This window comes from Eufriesea mexicana, unplaced genomic scaffold, assembly GCF_001483705.2.
Source record: "Eufriesea mexicana isolate 0111107269 unplaced genomic scaffold, ASM148370v2 scaffold3615, whole genome shotgun sequence".
NCBI classification, from domain to species: Eukaryota; Metazoa; Arthropoda; class Insecta; order Hymenoptera; family Apidae; genus Eufriesea; species Eufriesea mexicana.
Genome location: NW_016911641.1, coordinates 59,740 through 70,305, shown reverse-complemented (window position 1 = coordinate 70,305; position 10,566 = coordinate 59,740). Strand labels below are relative to the sequence as shown.

The 10,566-nt window shown below is 31.1% G+C and overlaps 1 protein-coding gene across 1 annotated transcript in view; it reads left to right on the top strand.

The window, feature by feature from the left end:
* LOC108551029 (Kinesin heavy chain 73) overlaps window positions 1-10,566 on the top strand; it is a 263,124-nt gene that overhangs the window by 228,593 nt on the left and 23,965 nt on the right. The window contains exons 3-4 of the mRNA XM_017905021.1: window positions 4,221-4,489; window positions 10,505-10,565. Of these exons, the coding sequence (XP_017760510.1) occupies window positions 4,221-4,489; window positions 10,505-10,565 (330 nt within the window). The remainder of the gene's footprint in view (window positions 1-4,220; window positions 4,490-10,504; window position 10,566) is intronic.

Sequence of the window (10,566 nt, the reverse complement as noted above, 5' to 3'; positions counted from 1 at the left end):
GGAAATTAGAATTTTGTCATTAAGCAGAACTAGGACCATGAGAATTGTTCAAATTTAATATTATTTTCTGCGAAATTGGTAACGAATGTTTGTAAATATATAAAACGAGGATTGCAATTAAATATTTAGGGAAATTTCTAAACCAAAAGCATTAAATTTTGAATAAAAAATCCCAAACTCTGATGATTAAAAATTTTGATAATTTTTCGAGCCCTAAATTTTTAAATCTTGCAACTCGATAAGGATACTAAAATTCCTGATCTTAAATCTTAAATCTTGAAAATTTTGAAAATTCCAAATCCCAAATTCTCAACTTAAAAATCTTAAAAATCTTACAAATCCTAATCCAAAATTAAGAATTCTGAGAATTTTGAAGATCCCAATTCTAAATTTGTGATTTTGAAGATAATTTTTCTAATTTAAAATCTTAAAATCTCCCAACTCAAAAATACTAAAATTCCAGATCTTAAATTTTAAATCCTAAAAATTAAAAAAATTCCAAATCCCATATTTTATACTTAAAACTCTTACAAATCCTAATCCAAGAGTATGATTTTTGAAAATTTTAAGACCCCAGTTCTAAACTTGAGATTTGAAGACAATTTTTCAAATCCTAAATTTTTAAATCTTCCAATTCAATAAAGATACTAAAACTGCTGATCTTAAATTGAAAACCCTGAGCATTTTGAAACTTTCAAATCCGGAATTCTCAACTTAAAAATCTTATCCTAATCCAAAAGTAGGAATTTTGAGAATTTAAAAAATCCCAATTCTATCTTCGAGATTTTGAAAATAATTTTTCAAATCCTAAATTTTTAAATCTTCCAACTCAATAAAGATACTAATACCTCTAATCTTAAATTTTTAATTTTGAAAATTTCGAAGATTCCAAATATCAAATTCTTTCTTTAAAACTCTTACAAATCCTAATCGAAAATTATGATTTCCCAAAATTTTAAAGACCCCAATCCTAACATTGCGATTTCGAAAAATTCTGCGAATTCGCGTCGCATATCTACAACTATAAATAAAAAACCGTGAGAGCGAAAAATAACTAAAAGGTAAAATTTCAATTACGATCCGTTTGTATAGCAAAGATTACTCTACACAGTTTACCATCACATTAGCAGAGATAAAATGGATTTATTCGTTCGTAATAAACCGGGATTCCGGATTGTCTCGTTTCTTTTTTTCCTTTCTCCGGCAAGTGAAAAGGGAGGCGAATTTTTATGCTGCATTTAAATATGAAAGAGAGAGAGTACGGTGAAATAACGTCAATTAAGGGTCGACTAGGCGCTCCAGAGCGCGGCAGTTTAAGGGTTAAGAAAATAATGGCGCCAATTAAAAGTCACAGCGAAATAACCGTGAAAGCAGTGTGATATCAGAAATTTATGCAACGCCATGGACTGCAATTTCGAGATCTCGCTTAATTGAAACCTGGCTACTGTGTCATATATAAACGTTAAGGGTTAATCACGGCTGAAGAGGTAAAACATGGCTAATTTAGAGGATAAAGAAGTTCTAGTAAAAATTCACGATAATAAAAATTTACGTTATATTGTACCTCTAAAACCGTATCCATAGAAGCTTGCCCCTATTTATGTCTCACGAAAATCAACTAAAAAAACAGACTACACTGAAGAGCCTTTTTACAACGATAAATTTCCAACAAAACTTCAGAAAATTTATATATTACCATATATTATAAAGATAGTTCAATTAACATCAGAGTATCATAAACTAAATAATACAATACACTTCTCAATATCGAATCTCGTATAAAAATTTCGAAAATTTTAGTTCAGGTTGAAAAACACACCTTTAACAGTTCGAAAGGAAGTCAGAAGCAAAATAAAAATAATAACCAATGTACTAGAATCTAAAAGCATTAAAAACAGAAAAGGAACAGAGATTTAGAAAGTAAAAACATGAAAAAAGAAAAATTAAAAAGTTAAATAATGGTAATAAAATAAGAAACTAAAAATAAGAATAAAATAAGAAAAAGAGAGAAGCAAATAAAAATCAGTCAGAAGCAAAATAAAAATAATAACCCATTTACCAGAATCTAAAAGCATTAAAAACAAAAAAGGAACAGAGATTTAGAAAGTAAAAACAGGGAGGAAGAAAAATTAAAAGGTTAAATAATGGTAATAAAATAAGAAACTAAAAATAAGAATAAAATAAGAGAAAGAGAGAGAGGAAGGAAGAAATAGGAGGATTCTCATTCTCCAGCAAATGAGTCACAGCCAAATGGGTGGCTGATTTTCTGCGTGGCTCGGCACTCGGTTCCAGCATAACGTTTATTCCCGCTGATAAGGGTAGAGAAGCTTCGTTCCACCCCCAGCGCAATCACCATTCGCGCAGCGAGTAACGCAATTAGAGGGGTCAGCGCCGATAAACGTGCACGGTTGATCTTAGACGAGAGACATTGACCCTAGCGTGGCGACGATGTTGTCTCGCGTGAACGATCCCCGCTATTCGATCCCTTTCCATCCCCCATCAGAGTGTTGGAAAAGGGGAGAAAAAGAAAAAAGGAAAAAAGGAAAGAATAAGATTATGCACTTATAAAGACTCTTGCGTCTTCTCGCACTTAGCTACTCGCTTGTCATCGATCAATCGGATTTAAACTTTCTCCTATAGTCATCCTCTCAAGCACTTAGCATGATAGGATGCTTGCATGTCTTGTGAGAAGTTGAAGATAAGAGCGCAAAGTTAAACCTGTTAAGGCTTGTGGAAACAATGGTGTCAACTGGAGGTTAAGTCTAACAGGAGAATGATTTCCTACTCATTGTTGTAGCGTTAGAGGTTTCTTTGAGGATGGTGCAGTTTGAAACAGATGGATTTTATGAATTCTGTTACTTGGAGGTTAAGTCCATTTGGAGATGCACTATTACTGGCATTGTGTTAGAGGTTTCTTTATGACTGGCAGGGTTTTAAGCAGGAATATTATTGGTATAGAGGTCTAAATAGACTTTCAGAACGCTGGTAAATGAGAGGTTAAGTCCATTTGAAGATGGACTACTACTGTCTGTCATACTGTTAGAGGTTTCTTTATGACTGGTAGGGTTTTAAACAGACATGTGCTTGTATAGAGGTCTAAATAGACTTTAACAATGCTGTTAGATTGGAGGTTAAGTCCATTTGAAGATAGACTGCTAGATAGAGTTATAGGTTTCTTTAAGAGTAGTAAGATCTCAAATAAAGTTATTTCCAGAACAGAAGTCTAAGTAAATAGATTTCAAGTATTCTGTCAACTGGAAGTTAAATCAAATGGTCAGGACTAACAATTAGTACGCAAGGTTTCTTCAAGAGTGATAGGATTTGGAATAGTGGCCTGCATAACATACATAGATTTGAATATATAGGTTTCAAGAATTCTGTCAGTTGGAGGTAAAGTCCATTAAAGATTGATTTGATGTTAATTACAGGTTTCTTTAAGAGTAAAATTTTATAGGTTAGCAATATAAATTGCAATGTGTTTTAGAAGCCTGTATAAATAGATTTGAAGATGGTCTATCGTTGACTATTGGAATATTATATGCTTCTTTCCAGATGCTAGTATTTAAGATAAGTTTTAAATGTTAATTATAGGAATATAAATATGTTTAATACAGAAATTCAATGATGAATCTTGTTCTCATCAAGAAAATAAATGAGTTTCAGAATAGTATCAATTAGAGATCAAGACTACTTGACGGTGCTCCTGTGTTAATTATTAGAATATTAAGAATCTCTTTAAAATTAATAGTTTCTAAGATGATATTCCATTCTTAATAATGGGAATAACAATGTACATAATTCATAGATTCCATAACTTACTGTTCAAACTATCTTTACAACGTAGAGACCTTCACTAATATGTAACATATCTCTACTATAACTATGGTACCCCAACTTTTCTTTATCAAAGTGAAAAAAGGCAGGAGAACAACAAAATTTGTATGACATCCATCCACCCTTCATTTATCATGATAAAACCTGAAACACAACTTCCATTTAATTCCATAATTTGCATAACTCTTATCTGAAGGAATGTTTCTTATCTTACCAAGACATAATCGTTTCATCACCCAGAGTGTAATTTCACTGAAACCATGGCAGCTCTCTTAACCCAATAAACCCGAATGTCCACGAGATAAGGAAAACATCATCGAAGTCACCCAAACCGGTTACTTTGCCTGACAAGGTTTACCAGAGCGTATCGATTAATTTCTGTGAAGGGTCCGGGAAGTCGTACACGATGATGGGAAGCGGGGACAACAAAGGCATCATCCCACGGCTGTGCGACAACCTCTTCGACATGATCGCGAAACAGCAGAGCTCAGAGCTCACCTACAAGGTCGAGGTCTCGTACATGGAGATCTACAACGAGAAGGTGCACGATCTGCTGGATCCAAAGCCGAACAAGCAGTCGCTGAAAGTCAGGGAACACAATGTCCTGGGCCCATACGTGGATGGACTTAGTCAGCTCGCAGTCACATCCTTTCAGGTAAGGCTGGCCTATCTTGCTCAATTTTCTCAACTTTCTTCCTCTTCTTAGAATCTCCAATCACATCGACTAGCATCTGTAACAAAACTAGCCTGTATTTTGAATCTGCCAACTTACCAAACTCGTACAGTATCTACAAATGAACAGACATTTGCTACTTAGCCAACTCCTCGAATAAGCTTGAAGTTAGCAACAATAGAGCTCCATTTATCTAACCCCATCAGAGGACTAGTAGTACATGTAACTCGATTCGTATAACTATTCACTGATTCTCTTTATTATCTGGAATTTCTCATTCGAATAATAGGTCACATTTGGATGAGTGGATTCCATCAATAAGAGTTCAGTTAATCGAGTACTAACTAGAATCTCGTTTCGATAAATGGGGTTCCACTGAGCCACCTAGGTCTACCTCTGATGTAAGAGCAGTATCTGGGTCTATGCCAAAATTTCACTTTTGTGATTCAAATCCTCTGGACTCGTATAATGTGTGGCTGATTGATAATATTTGGTCGTGGCTGAGGGAACGGTAATGTGGGATTATTTTCTCGATTAGGTATCCGTGTGTAATCTTGGATTGGCTGGCCCCCTGGTTCTTGGTCAGAATATTATAACCTTTCCCTTTCCTGTTTATATTGGAGTACAGTATTGGTCGATAAAGATCTTGCATTTTAATATAAATTTGGGTTATTTTTGTTAATCGTGTAAAAATCGTTGACAGAATGTAATATGATTTATAGACTATCCCGTATTTTTGTACGTGTATAGAAAGTGGAATGTTTAAAATCTTAGGTTAGGTTAGAGATTTTCTGAGTTGTTTAAATATAGAAACATGAAAGTTTCAGCATATTAAAGCGATGAAAATAATTATTTATATATTGATGTTAAATATGTAGGGACGAGTGTATCATAGAGGGCGTTGTAGTTCGTGTTGCAAGGCAAAATTGGGGAAGAGGGCGCTAGTTGTTCATTGTCCGCCATACTTCTATGCATTTTTAATCAAATTATATCCAATTATGTTAGATGTACATATATATGTATTTAGTTATATAAAAATTATGGTCACTTATTTCTATCTGAACATAAAATTGATATAAATTTTATCAAAAGCTGTGTGTTTTCAATAACTGTGAAAGCAAGATGTCTGAAAGCAGTCATTTTGACCGATTCCATAATATCAGTGTTAAATCGATCGATACAAGGATCTTTGAGCTGTTGAGCCTGATATTAGATCCTAGCATTATTGGCTATTAAGTCATCGATTGTAAGCTATTGAATCCTATCATCATTCGATCATTGAACAAGTGGACCCTAAAATTATTGAGTCATTGAACGATTCCCTCATCGAATCATTGAATTACTCAGTTGTCGAGTCTCAAAATTAAATTATCGAGTTAATCATCCATCAAATTACTCAATAATTGAATCACTATATATAAATTAAAAATAAAATATAGAGGTATAGAATTAATTAATACAATTAAATATCGAATCATTTAATTATTTGATTCCCGAGTTTCCGAGATATTGAATTATTGAGTTAATAACTTAATGAATATTCAATTATTAAGTTATCCTATAGAAATTATCGTATAACGATATGAAATCATCCAATCTTTTTTATTGACTCTTTGTCATTATTCAATTATTGAGTCATTGAGTTATCAAATTATCGAGTTAATAACTTAACAAGTCAATTATTTCTACTATAATTAATAACTTATTATAATAATACACTATTACAATTTTATGCCTACTTTAATGACATAACAATAATGAATCAACTATGTTAAGTTAATAACATCAAATTACTCAATTATTATTAACATGTCAAAATTTCTGTCTTATGTAATATAGCATTATTCTAAAAATATTAAGTTTTGTTATACTTATTCACATAGATAATTTTTTATTGATTCTTTGTCATTATTCAATTATTGAGTCATTGAGTTATCAATTTATCGAGTTAATTACTTAACAAATCACTCAATTATTCCTACTGTTATAACTTACTGTAATAATACATTATTACAATTTTACATCTGCTTTAATGACATAACAGTAATGAATCAACTGTGTTAAGTTAATAACATATCAAATTACTCAATTATTATTGACATGTCAAAATTTCTGTTGTATGTAATATAGCACAATTATTCCTACTCTAATAACTTACTATAATAATACACTATTACAATTTTATATTTACTTTAATGACATAATAATAATGAATCAACTATGTTAAGTTAATAATATATCAAATTACTCAATTTTATTTTATTATTGACATGTCAAAATCTCTGTTGTATATAATATAGCATTATTCTGAAAATATTAAGTTTCGTTATACTTATTCACATAGATCATTTTTTAATATTTTTTTCTCCGTGTACAACATATATCAATCAATGACAGTTCGTTGGGTCCAAGATTCTCCTCGACCATCATTTATCAATGAATACAGAGTACCAACATACTTGTACGCTTTCCACGTAGGAAAGCGTATCGCATCGCCTTTATTTATCGCTTGTTTTGACTAGCAACTGGCACAGCTCCAAAGCGAAACTGTTATGATCAATATCTGTCATTGCAGTGCTTTGGCGATTTAATTCTTGCAATAATGTGCTATTCCCTACAATTAAACCGTACAAATTGGAACTCTATAGCATCTTCGTTTTTTCTCACTTTACACTGTCATTGTGTTTTCAATTTTCAGCTGTTCCAAAAATTTATTGGATCACTATAACTTTCTTTTTTTTTGTATACTGTAAACGAAATTGATTCTACTATTTTTATTATTTCATTATAAATGAAATTTTTCAAATTTGCAAATTTCGCAGTTTTTTTGATCACTATCTTTGCAAAATTTTATTAACTTCTTGCAATTTTATTTTCAAATTATTATCGATAAATTATTGTTAAATTTATCATTGAAAATGAAAAATTATTGTCAAAATTATTATAATATGTGACTTCAATAATTTGTGATTAATTTTATTTTTCAAATTATCTTGTGCAATTTCAATTGTTTTTACTGTTCTTATGATTATGTTAATTTTGAGATGTATCTAATATTAAACGCGTAACTTAACATGTAAAATCTTGACATAACTATGAATTAAAATAACGATAGCAATCTAATTAAGATGTATTTATAAGCCCCGCGATTAAAATTAACCCAAATGCTTACATGCCCCTATTCTACGGTCGAAAATTACAAGAGCACGATACTCGTGCTGCAGTTTATGTTAATTAGGCGCTGGATATTTCGCGTGTTCCTTTAATTATATTTTGTCCGTTGAGCGTTATTCGTTATTCATCGATTGAGTGCTCAAATAGATGGTACTAATTAAAACGGTCTCGTTAATAAAATTTTATATTAATTAAAAACTGTTTGAATTTCACCCAATTTATAGGCATTCTAATACATACAACATCGTGAACAAATTTTAAAACAGTATAATTTTTGAAGGATTCTCGCGAAAATAAATTTTCGTAATTTTCAAAATAAATCTCGGAACAAAATTTTAAAGAACGTTAATCACATTTTCACGTACACATAAGACAGTTAATTTTCGAAGAATAAATTATGGCAAAAATAATTTTCAATGAGAATCCAACGATATCACCTTACAAAAATTTTACGAACCATTATTCGATACTGTCGATTCAATCGTGTCATTATTTCACCCTTAAAAATCCTGTATATTTATAATGTACTTCAATTTAAACTGAAAAATCCATTTAAAAGCTTTACAAATGTATAATAATATAAATATAATAAAATAATATAAATGTACAATAATAATTTCTCTCTAAAAATAAATATTAATTAGCAAAAATTGAACGAATAATTAACCAATGAGATTACATTCTTCGTTATTTTACCAAAAAATTTTCTGCTAATAATACATCCTATACTGACACAGATTATGACAGAACACGATACGAGCCTGTCATTCTCGAAAATCGAATTTTTCCCACCGACGTCCATTAAAAAGATATTCATTTCCGAATAACGCGACAACTGCACGTCTGTCCCCCTTTATCATCCTGATCAAGTTGATTGAACTGTCACGATTACGATCGATCGAATGACTTTTACTGATCGCTCGACCGACGTACAAACATTAAACGAAGGCATATAACGATACACGATCCTTTCAGAAAGTAAAATCAGGTCGTTTTACATGTAGCGAAGGTAGTGGTTACCTCTTTTATGCAACAAACACGTTTCGTGCATACCAGTAACGCGTGATAAGTTTCAATTTGCTTCATCGACTGTGAACTAGGATACTGTCCTGTCACATTTTTCGGCTCGACTGTGCCTGTGATCATTCGCATAATTTTTTTCATATTTTATCTACTTTATTAACATTTTTGCTACATTATTAAAAGCGAAATTAGAAATGAATTTGTTATTTTGATTTTCAGGCTTCCATTTATCTCCTACATTTTTGGAAATTATTTTATTATATCGTTAATAAGGGATGCTATCAAAATGGCGACAAATATCGTTTCAATTTTTCACGTAACAGTATTTTATATTGATTCCTTTGTTTATATTATTTCTACATTTTGGGGGAAATTATTTGGTTATTTTATTAATAATGTTTGCAAAGTGGTAACAAATATCGTTTATTTTTTAAATTTCCTAACCTCTTCAAAAATATTGGCACATACGTGTCTGTCTATTTTTCTTCTTTTTTTTTTTAATTATGATTATTATAAATGAAAAGAAAATTAGAATCTGTTGGAGAACTATTCGCCATAGAACGTTATTGTAACGTTAATTTAAGAAAAATTCGTCCCTGGAGAGGTTATGTATCACTAGGGGAATAAAATAGAGGTTAACTGATTTTATCCATTATTGGGATTATGGGTTTTAATTGTAAAATAATTATGTATATATGTAAAAAGAAAATTAGAATCAGTTGGAGAAATATTCACTATAGAACGTTATTATAACGTTAATTTAAGAAAAATTCATGCCAAAAGAAGTTATGTATCACTAGGGGAATAAAATAGAAGTTAACTGATTTTATCCATTATTGGGATTATTGGTTTTAATTGTAAAATAATTATGTATATATCTAAAAAGAAAATTAGAATCAGTTGGAGAATTATTCACTATAGAACGTTATTATAAAGTTAATTTAATAAAAATTTATCCCTGAAGAGGTTAAATATCACTAGGGGAATAAAATAGAGGTTAACTAATTTTATCCATTATTGGGATTATTGGTTTTAATTGTAAAATAATTATGTATATATGTAAAAGGAAAATTAGAATCAATTGGAGAAATATTCACTATAGAACGTTATTATAACGTTAATTTAAGAAAAATTTATGCCTAAAGAGGTTATGTATCACTAGGGGAATAAAATAGAGGTTAACTGATTTTATCCATTAATGAGATTATGGGTTTTAATTGCAAAATAACTATATATATGTAATATATAATATATATATCTGTCTTTAGCTGTTTCTCTGAATTTCGCCTAAGTCCCCAATTCTTATCTAATGTTTATATAAACATTCGTTCTCAAAATTTAGATCTTATAAACTATTTATTCACACCTTATATCCTAGATTGATTTCCGTATATAACCTAACTTATCTTTCCAACATCCATAAACATATTCAATATAAATATTAAAATATACATGACAAGATAATTAATAACCAAAAGGATAAAGTACAGACAAGTCAGAAAATAAATTATAAACGACTCATAAATCGCAGAAAACGACCAAAGACTGTAAACCTGCAGGAAGAGGAGTCTCAAACTCATCTGCCAAATTACCCAACTTAATTAGCTTAATTTCCCAACTTTTCCACGCCGGTCCCGTTCCAGGTAACCCGAGTCCAGAAATTACCTTTCACCGTCAGTTAACCCAACCGATGTACCAAGAACCAGAAGGTATCGAAGTCGCCACTTTCTCGCATGAAAGCTAATAGCGAGTAAGAGAAAAGCTGGCGGACTAGCTCTAAGCATCCGTACGATTTCGCAGGACATCGACAATCTGATGGCGGAGGGCAACAAGTCGAGGACGGTGGCCGCAACGAACATGAA